This window comes from Perognathus longimembris, chromosome 23 (genome assembly GCF_023159225.1).
Source record: "Perognathus longimembris pacificus isolate PPM17 chromosome 23, ASM2315922v1, whole genome shotgun sequence".
Classification (NCBI taxonomy): domain Eukaryota; kingdom Metazoa; phylum Chordata; class Mammalia; order Rodentia; family Heteromyidae; genus Perognathus; species Perognathus longimembris.
Window position 1 is genome coordinate 5,870,930 of NC_063183.1, and position 13,679 is coordinate 5,884,608.

The 13,679-nt window shown below is 58.5% G+C and overlaps 1 protein-coding gene across 2 annotated transcripts in view; it reads left to right on the top strand.

Annotated features, from left to right (window-relative positions):
• The window catches only part of Sbk1 (SH3 domain binding kinase 1), a 39,515-nt gene extending 26,317 nt beyond the window's left edge, over positions 1–13,198 (top strand). For both annotated transcript variants that reach the window (XM_048332678.1, XM_048332677.1), the window contains exons 2-4: positions 9,488–9,720; positions 11,166–11,368; positions 11,838–13,198. In XM_048332678.1, coding sequence (XP_048188635.1) covers positions 9,495–9,720; positions 11,166–11,368; positions 11,838–12,674 — 1,266 coding nt within the window. In that variant the 5' untranslated portion in view covers positions 9,488–9,494 and the 3' untranslated portion in view covers positions 12,675–13,198. The remainder of the gene's footprint in view (positions 1–9,487; positions 9,721–11,165; positions 11,369–11,837) is intronic.
• Positions 13,199–13,679: the final 481 nt, after the last annotated feature.

The following is a 13,679-nucleotide window of genomic DNA, read 5'->3' on the forward strand; positions in this document are numbered from 1 at the left end:
CCCCTGATGGACACAGGAAGCATGGACGGTGGGAACATTTCCCAGGGAAGAGGGTCCCAAAGGGTAAGAGGCAGTAGATTAACTCATCTCATGACACTAGAGAGCTCCAAAGAAGTGGGGCAAGATTCCTAGGGACAGTGGCAGCGGCCAGAGCCCCTCACAACAGTTCTCAAGCCTTGTTCTGGGGCCCCAGGGCCTGGCCTCAGGCCCCTTCTCCCTGGCAGTAACCAGGAGTGTCTACATGGAGATTCTGCAGTGGAAAATCCAGTGCAGAGAGCAGGGATGCCCCTCTGGCGAAGTGTGAGGCAGGGGGCTAGGCTGGGACACCTGTCTTGGGGACCTAGGGAGGGCCTTGCTTCCCGAGCACAGGCTGACCCACTGTGGAAGGGCAGGACAGCCACTGCACCCATGTTCTCTGGCTCCCTCAGGTGCAGCCTTCGTGCAAGGAGGGCAGGTGGGCAGGTCTTACTTCTGGCACTCTCCTCTGATGGCCCTGCTCCTCTGCTGTGCCTAGTTCCTTCTGCTTCAGTGACGTTGTGTTTCCCCCCACCCCCACTTCTGTTCTCTCGGCCTCCCCTCCTCTCCCCTGAGACACAGCTGTTCATTTGCCCTACAGATATTTACTAAGTTCTGCTCTGTGCCAGGCCTTGTGTGGCCCTGGGGGGCACAGCTGGGAAAGAGCCCCTGCCCTCTGGGTGCCTAAGATCTAGCGGGAGGGGGCAGTTGTCCTCAGTGTTGGAGTCGGGAGCTTATGTAATACATCGAAGGTGATCTGCACTGCTGGGGAAATAGAGCAGGGGACTGGGAAGGGAAGGAGGGAGAGCAGGAGGCAGCTCTGTGGGGGGGCAGGGAAAGGTGTCATCCGAGCAGAACGCCCCCCAGAAAGCAAACCGAGTGGATGTGGAGGGAAGAGCCTTCCAAGGTCCAGGCAGTGAGGCTTGGGTGTTGAGCAGGGGAGTGGAGGGGGGAGAAGGGTACTGGAGGGTCCTGGGAAGGATGTTACAACAAGGTGGGGAGGGGGGCTGAGCCTAGGAGCAATGGGGTGCACACCTGTAATCTCAGCTGAGATAGGAAGAGTAGGAATTCCAACCTACCCTGGCCTACATAGTAAGACCCTGTTTCAGAAGGAAGAGAGGAGGAAGGAGGGGAGGGGAAGAGAAGGGAAGAGGCTGGGAAGGTCCTTTAAGAAGTTGCAGTGGTAGCTGAAAGGGAAGTACGTGGCAGGTGACCATAGTTGGTGCTGGGCATCCCTAGATACCTTTGGTAGCATCTGCTGTGGTTCTAGAGTTACTTGATGCAAGCCAAGGAGAAGCCCTCCCTATATACCCCCATGTCGAGGTGGTGTGCTGACATTTCAGGCTGTCTGGCCTCATCTGTAAGTGATATGGAGCCCCGGAGGGGATTTGGGAGCTGTGGGTAGCTGCTGTGCCCCACCCAGAAGCACCGCTCACTTACACAGCCTGTGCTGACACAGCTCCTGAGGACACTGGGCATCCTGAAGAGATTACACAGTCATCTGCCCTTGAACCCAGTAGCCTGCTTCTAGAACTTACCACATAGCTACACCTCTACCCTCTGCAAAATAACTTCTGCATATGGCCACACGCTGTGTAGCAGTCGCAGAAGACTGGGCACGACCAAGTACCCATCAGTAGGAGTCGGCTAAATAAATGGCGGCAGGGACCCAGATTCCAGCGGCATCAGTCCTTCCTGGCCAGGCTCTTGGTCCTTCCTCCACCCCCTCGGCGCTGTCCATGCCTGTGGTGCTGAAGACAGCCTGTGAGACAGAGCAGGGATGCAGCTGGAACCAGCTCCTGGCTCTGCTTCTCACGACATGAGGGACTTCTGGCAAGTTTTTAGGCCCCTCTAAGTCTCAGCATCCTCATCTGTAAAGAGGTGTCAACACACATCATGGAGGCAGTGACAGAAGTGGTCACTCTTACTATACAGCTTTAGAGACAGGAAAGTGCAGAAATTAAGCTCTTTAAGGCCCAGGTGGTGATGCTTGGCGTGGTGGTGCACACCTGTAATCCCAGCCCTGGAGAAGCTGAGGCAGGAGGATGGGAAGTCAGAGGCTACTATAGAGTGAGACCCTGTGCCAAAATAAAATAGATGACAGCTCAGTGGCTGGGTTTCCTCACCTGGAAACTGGAGTCAATAATAGTCTTCATGTCATGGAGGATTCCATGACTGGACACGACAGGACAGTCCCTAAGTGTTGGCCAGTGTCACTTTCCTCTGTTGTCTGTGGCACCGCCAACCTCTCTGTCCACAGGGTCAGGGATACTCCTGGGTACTCCCATCTGTGCCATCCCTGGGGCTGGGATGGTGGGAGGTGACAGCACCTACCCTGCAGATGCCCCGACTGCTGGCTCAGCCCACGACTGAATCTGCACCTGAACCAATCGTTGTTCACCAAACTGGGGCTGGTGACGCTGCACGCAGCCCCTGGGGGACAGCGAGGCACCTACAAGGTCAAATGCATCAAAGCCAAGATATAAAAAGTTACAACTTCCCAAACACGTAAGGAATTATTCACCAGCACTTGTCGCCCTGGCTCGGTGCTGGGAATAGCAGCGTGATTAAGGCAGGGGCTGCCTGCCTTTCAAGGAGCTCCCGACTTTCTTGCTGGGTTGTGGGTACACTGGAGTCTTCAGATTGGGAGTTATATAAACTCAACTCAACCAGCTTCCTTAAGCCCAAGATGAAATGTATTGATTCACGAAATAAGATGGCTTTCAGCATGCCAGGACTTGGGTTCCCAGATCACCAGAATTCCTCATCTGCCTGCCCTGCTCCTCTTTGTGGCTTCATTGTCAGGCAGGCCTCCCCGCTGGTGGTGGCAGAGTCGACTGCTCTGGGCTGCAGACCTTTCTTCCAGAAGGATGGCCCAGGCTGAGGGACCTCTTTCCTGATGGCTGTGGGTCCATGCCGTAGGTCACCTTTGGCCACACATCCATTTCTGGCCAATGGGATGGACCCAGGAGTTGGCCAGGCTGGTGCTGCCCTTGAAGCCCTGGGTGGCAAAGGGACTACACCCAAAGAAAAGAGGAACTTGTGCTGGTCAGGACAGAACACGTGGATGTCCCAGGAACCACCACACACGACGAGCAAGGCCAGGACAGAGTAAACGCTGGGCTGAAGAGAGCTTATCTGCTTACTTGTCAGAGGAGGGCTGAGGGTGGGACCTGGAGGCTGGTGAGAGAGCTCAGTGAAGGTTGCCATGCAGGCTTCATGCACTCAGCTCCCACAGAAGCTGGTGGGAGGGCCCCGCTCCTGACCCCATGTCCATCCCACAGCTCCCATTTCCACAGGGACTTTTAGTAATGCTAATGCAGATATAGGAGCACCTTCCAGAAGCACAACCCAGTCAGTGATAAAGACACAGCAAAGGCCCAGTAGGCCCAGAGGCTTGGGCATGGGGACAGAATCACAGGGTCCCAGGGGGAGGGTGAGAGAGGCCTGATTGTCCTCTCTTGATCCAGCCTCATGCTCCAAGTTGAAAACAGATTGGCCTCCAGCCTCTGATTCTTTACCCCCTCCAGGGTGGGGGACATACTTCCTTCCTGTCACATCATATTGGGTGTTACAGTCTGCCTGGATCTGCCACTGGTGGCCTGAGAACACTAGATATCAAGAGCCTGGGACGGGAAATCTGCCTGAGTTCAAACCCCAGCCTTGCCAATCCTGAGCTTTGAACAAGTCACACAGCCCATCTGTCCTCCACAGCTGCCTTTGTACATTCATCCAGTGCCTCTGTGAGATAGTGCTGCAGCCTGGGTGGTTCAGAAGGAAGAGAGATTTGTGTCTCGCCGTCTGGAAGCTGAGAAGTCCAAGGTCAAGGTGCTGGCCTTGTACTGTGTCAGCATATGGTGGAAGATGGGAGGGCGAGAGAGCGAGGCCAAAAGGGAACTGGGTTTGCCAGGAACCCACTCATGGCAGTGGCATTATCCCATTCACAAAGGCAGAGCTCACATGTCCTGATCTCAGCAACACTGCCTGCTCGGTGTTAAAACAACTCCATCTCCACGGGGGCATTGGAGAGGCTTTGAACCCATCCCTCCATAAGACTAGAGAGTAGCTGGGGCAAGCGTCCACTTACTAGGGTGATAGTGATTGTTATATGATTTAAATTTAACCACAGTGGTTAGCAAAGCACCCAACATAAGGTAGTATTTTCCCAGAAGGCAGCATCAGGGCAGGCCTTCCTTCCACAGACTTGTCCTCTTCACCCTGTCATTTCTCCTGTCCCTTGGTCTCAGTGTCATCACCATCCTGTGTAACCTCTGGCCACATTCCAGGCAGTTGAACTTGCTGAGCTTTAGATCTCAGCTCTTGCTTACCAGCTACTCAACTCAAATCTGACTAGGACTAGCTGCTGTAACAAACAAGCCCATAATTCTCACCAGCAGAGTGGCATCACATCCAGCCTCAGGACCCAGCTTCCTCCTTCCTTGGGGTACCTCAACGTTTTAGGGCCTGGGGGCGCCCTCTACCTGAGGCCAGCATCCAGAAGGGAGAACAGAGGAGTGTCTCGCATTTCTGAGCAACAGCAGCTTGACAATGACACACATCCCAGAGGGGAAAGCAAGCCTTGTGGCCACACCCTGTGAAAGAAGGCTGAGCACTAAACGTGGTGCCGACGGGGCAGCTGAGACTCAGCGGCACAGAAGAGGAGGCGCGCGCTTGGTGCATGGGCGCCGCCTCTGTCACAGCCCCGGCAGATCACCCATGTCTCAGGCCCCTCTCCTGATCTGTAAAAGTGGAAAGCACCTGTCAGGTGTGGTGATGGCTGCCCAACTCTGCATTTACCAAAATCCTCTCCAGTGTGCGATCATGCCGGCTGAGCTTTGTGACAGATCAGTTAGACCTCAATCAGGCTATTTTTGTAAAACCTAGGAAGTTTCTTGCCCCTTCTTCAGGGTTCTCATGAGGACTCAGTGAGGGAAATTCTGCCAGGCAGCATGGTGTGTGTGTGTGCATGCGCGTATATGTGCATTTGTGCGTGTACACGCTGTGTGACTGTATGTGTGTATATGACAGGATAGGCATTTCAGAGCTCCCTGCATTGGGTGCTGTACTGGGCGTAGCATGTACCTTCACAGGGTGGCACCCAGCCCAAGCTGCCCGCCAACAGGAAGTGGTAGGTGGTTCCATCTTGCTTCTTACTTGGAAAGCCCTCCTCCATCACCATGGCCCTCCCAGCAGAGCTAGGACTGTTGCCATGGAGACCAAGGTCCCCCACCTGCCCTTAGCCACATACATGGAAGGTAGAAGGCCTCCCTTGAGGTCAGTGGGGACACTCTTGGGGTGCAGGGCCCAAGGATCCCATGGGACAGCCATCTGCCTGAGTGGGTGGACTGAGTGCCAGCCACACCACACGGAAGGAACAGAGGTCAGCAAAGCGGCCGGCAACGTACAGTCCACAGCTAGCTTCACCCGAAGTGCGATGGCAGCGGTGATGGAGTGCCTGGGAGGACCACAGTCCCCTCATGGGAGACATGCGTGCCTACGGCTTTCTTCCAACCATCCCTGAGGTAGACGTGCCACACTTCCCTAGTGCCTGGCACCTCGGCAGGTCTCGGCAGCATCCATGAAGATGGCACAGGCATCCCTGCCAAGGCTTTACTCTCTTGTGGGTCTCAGTTTCCCACCAGCCACTGAAGGCCCCGGGTGAGATGTGTTAACAATGACCACTCAGGAAGGCACAGTGGGCCATGTATCAACTTCGGGGTCTATCCCAGTGCTGTGTCGCCTTGAGCCAGTCATGTCATCTGTGTCCTCTCAGGTGTCCTCAGGTGACGGTGTGCTAATACCTACCTGGTAGGACAGAAAAGGTGGCTGAGGGGTCCTCAGAGTGGGCCTGGCAGGATAGGCCTGGCAAGCAGTGCAGGCGTCTCATCCCATGGAAATGTGAGCTGAGGCCCAGGGAAGTGGCGAGACCCAATCAAGGTCACCCACTGAAAAGTGGCTCATGTTAGGATGAAGGCCAAGGCCACTCACCCTCGGGCCTGTGCAGTCTGTTGCTCCCCAGCGTGGCTCTGAGGTCATGCGCACAGTAAGTGGGTCAGGAGCCTCTGCGTACCTGGGGGATGAGGGGACAGTAGGATGGGGTGTGGGTTGATTTCCTCATCTGCACTCACCTTGAGAACGGGCCTGGATTGTGGGATGAGGAAGACTGAGCCACAGGGGGCCCCACGACTGCACCCTGTGAGCCAATGGGGAGCATCTGATCTGGTCCTGCACCCTGGAGCACTCAGCTGAGGACAGACACGTGGCTCAGATGCTTTCCTCCCCCTCCCCCTGAATGGGCCTCCAGAGGGGCAGATGCCACCACTCAAATCCAGGGCTCAGCAGAGGTCAGGGTTAGCACTCGGGGCAAGAGGTCTGAGGACAGGAAGACACAGGAGGGATGTGACGGTATAGTGTTGCTCAGGATGGTGGACACACTTGGCTGGGGTTACTGAGGCAGTTGGAGCACAGGCTCCTAACCCCACGACTGTACCCCAACCCAGGCCAGCCTCTCCCCTGGGCAGCCCAGAGACCCACCTTCCCTGGCCGTGGGAGGGAGGAAGGACATACAGATGCCTGCAACTGAAAGACAAGCTCCCAGCGGATACAGAAACAGCCTGAGGCAACACGTGAGGCTGAAACCCAAAGCCAGGGTGGGTGGCGCACACTCAAGTGCTGTCCACCTCACAGCTCTGAGTCCACAGAATCACAGGGTCAGGAGGGCGGCCCCACTGTCGCTGGCAAATTGAGCTAAAGCAAAGAAAGCTGTGCGCTCATCAGACCCCTAGGGAAGAATCCCCACTGCTTGTCAAGGGCTCAGGACACACAAGTGTCTCCTCTGGCTGATGAGCAGGCTCCTTGCTTGCCTAATCTGGGTCTTTATCACCAGTTGATGGGCGAACATTCGACAGGACTTGAAAGAAGGGAGACTGCTGTGGGGAGAGAGCACGCGTTGTAGCCCAGTCACCCCACTGTCGTCCAGCCGTAGTTGCAACAGGGGCCCCATGTTGCCCAGCCTGAAGCTGGCACCGCATGGGTGGCAGGAACTGGAGCAGAGATGGATGTCCGAGGGCCTGGTGTGGCTCCTCCCCCCAGGGGTCCATGAGAGCCACTGGGCGACAGACAAGACCGGAGTCCCTGGCACACGCTGTGATCAGAATAAACTTGGAAAGAGAAGTCTGCAACTGGGGGCGGGAGCTGCTTCATGAATGGAGACGGCAGGATCCTGGGGGAGCAGAAGGATGGAAGCCAACGCGGGCGTGGGGGGGGGCCTGCACCCCAGCCAGCTGAGAGGACTGCAGATGGAACTGTGCCGCGGCTGGGTGGGAGGCCAGGAAGTTCCCTCCTGATGTTCCTCCTCTCCGTGTGAAGTGGGAGGCTGGGTCGTGCTGCTGAGGAGACAGGGAAGGCACAGGAAGAGGCTTTGGGACAGGACAGGCTGGAGCCACAAGGCCCCTGGAGGCTCCGGCCTGCAGCCAGGCCCAGCCAGGGTGGATGTGGCTGAAGGCCATAGTCACCGCACCAGTGCTGACACATAAAGCACCTATTACAGACCCAGTGCCTTGCGCCGCTTCCTTGATCCATGTCACAACTACTGGAAGAAAACGCTATGTCCCTTCTGTCGATGGGAAACTAAGGCACAGAGACATGAGGTCCTCTGTCCAGGGACATCCAGCTGGCTCCAAATCTATCTTCTTTCAGATGGAGCTGGGGGGGGGGGTGGGCCATCCTTCAAGGAGTGGAGGCCTGGGGGGCCTTGGCAGTGGTGGTGTGGTGTCGCTGGGAAGAGAGGCGGAGGCAGCCGAAAGGCTGCAACGTTGGCATCCCGCACGTGCGCACGCACACCACACCTGCAAGAGGCTCGCTCCCCCACCTTACAGATGGCAGCTTGGAAGACAAGACGAGGAGGGCAAAAGGACATGTGGGTGACCAGGATGTTCGTTATCTTGGTTGTAGTGCTGGTTTCGTGGATGAACATACATCATAACTCATCAGATCTTCTGCTTCGAATATGTGTAGTTTATGTTAAATAGATCTCAGTAATAACTGGAAACGTTTTTCATTTTGTTGTGTGTGCCAGTCTTGGATGCTATCCCTTGGCTTTCTCCATCAAGGCTGCAAGTGTCCGTTTTCAGTCCTGCACCCGGCCTCCTATGGCCACAGGCAGCTTCAGAGATCCCAGGCCACTTGGAGACATACAGTAGCCATGACAGCCTGTCCAGGAAGATATCCAGTTTGTGTGGGTGCCCAGGGAGACGGGCAGTCTGCAGCACAGGCGTTCTGTCTATGTCTGAAGGCAGGGACAAAGTGGGTCCCCAGCTGCATTGTGTACATCTGTAGGGGAAGTCCTCTTGGGGAGCAAAGGGGATACCCTAAAGTTGTGTTGGTGTTACCATGAGGGTGCTGTGACTGTACAGCTGAGATATTTGGTATGGCAGCCCCTGACCTTCCTACCCACCCATGTTCCAGACAGCCTGTGTCACTTCTGGCCATAATGCCTAAGTTGTCTGTTTATCACTGTGTATCACCTATCTTCCCAGGGATGCCAGCCCTCGAGGACAGGGAGGTGTGTGTATCCATTCAGTACTGGTCCCCAGGGCACTGCTGCACAGCTAGCAAACAGCGGGTGTTTGGTTAATCCTTGTGAATGGGGCTGGGATGTGGGAAGCGCGCATGCTCAGTGTATGTGCAAGGTCCTGAGTTGGACCCTAGCGCTGCAAAAGAAAGCAAAGCAAAACTTGTGAATGGGAGCAAGGGTGCGAACTCCATGTGGCCATGTCTTAGCATGGCATAAATGTGCAGCCTTGCCTGGCACTGTAGGTGACAGTATGAGACGCAGAGGTCAGCAGTACGCAGGCGCTGAGAGGGGTTAAAAACTTGGGGGAAGGGCTGGGGATATAGCCTAGTGGCAAGAGTGCCTGCCTCGGATACACGAGACCCTAGGTTCGATTCCCCAGCACCACATATACAGAAAACGGCCAGAAGCGGTGCTGTGGCTCAAGTGGCAGAGTGCTAGCCTTGAGCGGGAAGAAGCCAGGGACAGTGCTCAGGCCCTGAGTCCAAGGCCCAGGACTGGCCAAAAAAAAAAAAAAAAACTTGGGGGAAAGGCTGGGAATATGGCCTAGTGGCAAGAGTGCTTGCCTCGTATACATGAAGGGTTCGATTCCCCAGCACCACATATATAGAAAATGGCCAGAAATGGCACTGTGGCTCAAGTGGCAGAGTGCTAGCCTTGAGCAAAAAGCCAAGGACAGTGCTCAGGCCCTGAGTCCAAGGCCCAGGACTGGCCAAAAATAAATAAAATAAATAAACTTGGGGAAAGGTGACAGGACAGAAGTGCCTGTTTCCTCCTCCTCGTGGGTATCTTAGGTGTGGCCTGGGGCGCTGCTTGGGGGTCCTAGGTGCTGGGAAGGCACCCAGGGGGAGAAGAAGCCCCTGACCTGATGTCTCTCTCCATGCCACCCCCTCATGACAGGGAGAAGATGAGTGTGGGCTGCCCAGAGCCTGAGCCGTCCCACTCGCTGCCCTGCTGCGGGCCGGGGGCCAGCCCTGGGCCGGGCACCGGAGTGCCACTCCTCACGGAGGACATGCAGGCGCTGACCCTCCGCACACTGGCTGCCAGCGACGTCACCAAGCACTATGAGCTTGTTCGGGAGCTGGGCAAAGGCACCTATGGGAAGGTGGACCTGGTGGCCTACAAGGGCACAGGTGAGTGCAGGGCAGCAAGGTTGGGGCGGGACGAGGAGGCCAGTGGACCTGAAGTGGCTGGGTGGGAGGGGCACATGGAGGACTCTGGGGGCAAGATAAGAGGGTGAACTTCTCTGGGCCCACCAGAGCTCCTTTGGGACAGCGGACGGGATGTCCACCGGGGCCTGTGGAGTCCAGCACAGGGCAGGGCTGGTGGTTGGGCTTCGAGAGCGTTGGTGGCCACTGACTCTAGCCAGGCAGAGGTGAGGGTGGGCCCTTGGGTGCCACAGGGAGAGGATGGCGCAGAGGACCCTGTGAGGTCACAGCAACTGTCTCTGTGTCTAAGCCAAAGACACTGAGACCTGAACATCCAGCCATGTAACAAAGATGAGGCAACCATGAAGGGTCTGCATGAGGGTGACACCCCATCCTCGGCTCCAGAACCCTCTTGATTAACCACTGGGCTTGATGCCTCCCCATAGTCTAAACCTGCATGGGGCCCATGCAGGCAGCAGCTGTAGGAGCTCACACGGTGGCACACAGCTGGGGCAAGACCCCAGTCAACAAAGGGCATCAGGAGGAGCACTGACTGCTGCTTGCAAGTAGGATAAAGAGCCTACTTTATAGGGTCACTGTGGAGTGTGACCTGTGAATGGGAAATGCTGAAGACCGGGTCTGTGATATTACCCAGCCATGCACCCAGGCACACACACCAGCCCAGTGGAGCAGTGGAGACCTGCGCCTTTAGAGTGTCTTGTCTTCCTCATTCATTCACTTAACAAACATTGGCTGGAGCACCTACTGTGTGCTGGCCTCTAGATGGATATACCAGAGATGCTTAGGGGACAGAGCTCAGGGAGCCATTCCAGCCCCTCTGTCCAGCCCTGCCCCATCAGGGCCAGAGCCTGGTATAGAAAAGCCTGGTCAAGGGGCTGCAAATGTGGTCTAGTGGTAGAGTGTTTGCTTTGTATACATGAAGCCCTGGGTTCAACTCCTCAGCACCACATATATAGAAAAAGCCAGAGGTGGCACTGTGGCTCAAGTGGTAGAGTGCTAGCCTTGAGCAAAAAGAAGCCAGGGGCAAGAGTGCCTGCCTCATATACATGAGGCCCTGGGTTCGATTCCTCAGCACCACATATACAGAAAATGGCCAGAAGTGGCGCTGTGGCTCAAGTGGCAGAGTGCTAGCCTTGAGCAAAAAGAAGCCAGGGACAGTGCTCAGACCCTGAGTTCAAGCCCTAGGACTGGCAAAAAAACACAAGAAGACTCAGGTCGACTCTGCTGGGTGACCTCAGGCAATTGTCTCCCCTCTCTGGTTTGTTTCCTATGTAGAGGCTAGTCTTCACAACCCCCCCCCCTCCCGGGAGCGAGCTGGGCAGACAGACTATGCAGGGGGGTGTAGGGGGGTGTCTGGGGAGGTGAGGGGAGGGAACAGGTCTCACCAGTGCTGCTGTGGCCTCTGCCAGGCACCAAGATGGCACTGAAGTTTGTGAACAAGAGCAAAACGAAGCTGAAGAACTTCCTGCGGGAGGTGAGCATCACCAACAGCCTGTCCTCTAGCCCCTTCATCATCAAGGTCTTCGACGTAGTCTTTGAGACAGAGGACTGCTATGTCTTCGCCCAGGAGTATGCACCGGCTGGGGACCTGTTTGACATCATCCCTCCCCAGGTACTTTGGGGCAGTGGTGGTGTGGGAAGGGGAGGTGATCTTCAGGGTCCCCAGAGAAAGAGAGAGAGGGAGACTACTTAATCAACAAGTATTTGATTGAATGCTCCCTGGAGCACTGGAGAAGAGCTAGGCCTGCTCCTGGGAAGTGGGGGGTGGCGGTGCACCAGCGCCATCATCAGCCCGATGACAATGAACTGTGACAAGCACCCTCACCCTGAGAGAAGTGATGAGTCCAGAAAGAGGCCTTGCGGGAGGGGGCCACGGGAGGGGACCCAGGCTCTGGCTTTTGGTGAATAAGCATGGGGGGGGGGGGCATGGCCAAAGCTGCCCGGCAGGAGAGGTGGCTGGTGGGCTGGGGAGACCAGGATCAAGGTCCAGGAGGCCACTGCCCGGCTGGGGCGGGGGTGGGGACGCCGCCCGGCCTGAGACAGCTCCCCCGACCGCCCCCCCCTCCACCCCGCGCCCGCAGGTGGGGCTCCCCGAGGACACGGTGAAGCGCTGCGTGCAGCAGCTGGGCCTGGCGCTGGACTTCATGCACGGACGGCAGCTGGTGCACCGCGACATCAAGCCCGAGAACGTGCTGCTGTTCGACCGCGAGTGCCGGCGCGTGAAGCTGGCGGACTTCGGCATGACGCGGCGCGTGGGCTGCCGCGTGAAGCGCGTGAGCGGCACCATCCCCTACACGGCGCCCGAGGTGTGCCAGGCCGGCCGCGCCGACGGGCTGGCGGTGGACACGGGCGTGGACGTGTGGGCCTTCGGCGTGCTCATCTTCTGCGTGCTCACCGGCAACTTCCCGTGGGAGGCGGCGTCGGGCGCCGACGCCTTCTTCGAGGAGTTCGTGCGCTGGCAGCGCGGCCGGCTGCCCGGGCTGCCGTCGCAGTGGCGCCGCTTCACCGAGCCCGCGCTGCGCATGTTCCAGCGCCTGCTGGCCCTGGAGCCCGAGCGCCGCGGCCCGGCCAAGGAGGTCTTCCGCTTCCTCAAGCACGAGCTCACCTCCGAGCTGCGCCGCCGCCCGTCGCACCGCGCGCGCCGCCCGCCCGGGGACCGGCCGCCCGCCGCGGGGCCGCTGCGCCTCGAGGCGCCCGGGCCGCTCAAGCGCACGGTGCTGACCGAGGGCGGCGGCGGCCTGGCGCGGCCCGCGCCCCCCGCCGTGGGCCCCGTGCCTGTGCCCGTCCCGGTCCCCGTGCCCGTGCCCGTGCCCGAGGCCGGCCTGGCGCCCCCGGGACCCCCGGGCAGGACCGACGGCCGCCCCGACAAGGGCAAAGGGCAGGTGGTGCTGGCGACGGCCATCGAGATCTGCGTCTGAGCCGCCCGCCGCCCTCGGTCGTCCCCACCCCCATCCCGGGGGCCCCCCCCCCCGCCACGACGGGAACCGAGGCCGGGCAGCCCCGGCCGGGCAAGGGAGGGAGTAGCGTAGACGAGGCGGCCGGCGCCCCGGGACCTCTGGAGGAGCCGAGCCCCGCAGGCCCCGAGGCCCCGGCCACGCCCGGGGCCACACCGCAGAGACCTCCTTGTGCGCCCTGGAACCCCAGCCTGGCCCCTCCGCACCCCTGGCAGGGCACCCCACTGTTCCCCACCGCACCCCGGGCACAGAATTGGGCAGCGGAAAGCCCCCAGGCACTGGGCTGGGGAGGCTGTGCCCGGCCCCTTCCCGGAGCGAGAGTCTAGGCCCCCCCGGAAAATGTAGCAAACGTCTGCGTATCACCCAAGTGTTTTGCAGGCACAGCCCCCCAGAACCTAGTGCCGCCCCCACGCCCCCCAAATCAGGAGGAGGACAATGAGCACAGGCCGCCACTGAGACCCGTGCTGGGAGGGCCCCCCCCCCCATGACGATCCAAATCAGGGACGGGACACTCTAAGGCAGTGGCTCAGCCGGTCACCCGCCACCCCAGGGTGAAGTGGGCCACCTGCTCTTCCAGGCCGACGCTCCCTGAGCTCCCATGGCAGAGAGATGCCCACAGATACTTCTGGGTTTCCTATTGTGGTCCCACGGGTCCACCCCCCAGGAGTGCCGCATTCCCCTGTCCTGGCATGGGGAAAGCAGGGGTGGGTAGAATGGAAGGGCTGGGAGTGTGACTGGGTGTGCCCCGTGTTGAGAACAGGACTGTGTGGGGTGCATCTGTGCATCCCGCCGTCTGCCACTCGCTTTGCCCCACCCTGCCCGCTGGGGGTGCCCACTAGGCAGCCTGGCCAGACGTGCCATCCACACACCCCTCAGGGAACTCGTAAGAAGGCACCTACCATTGGCCCCAGCTGCTAGGACAGGAGCCTGCCTCACCCTGCACCTCCTCCGGCTCCCTGCCCTCTGCAG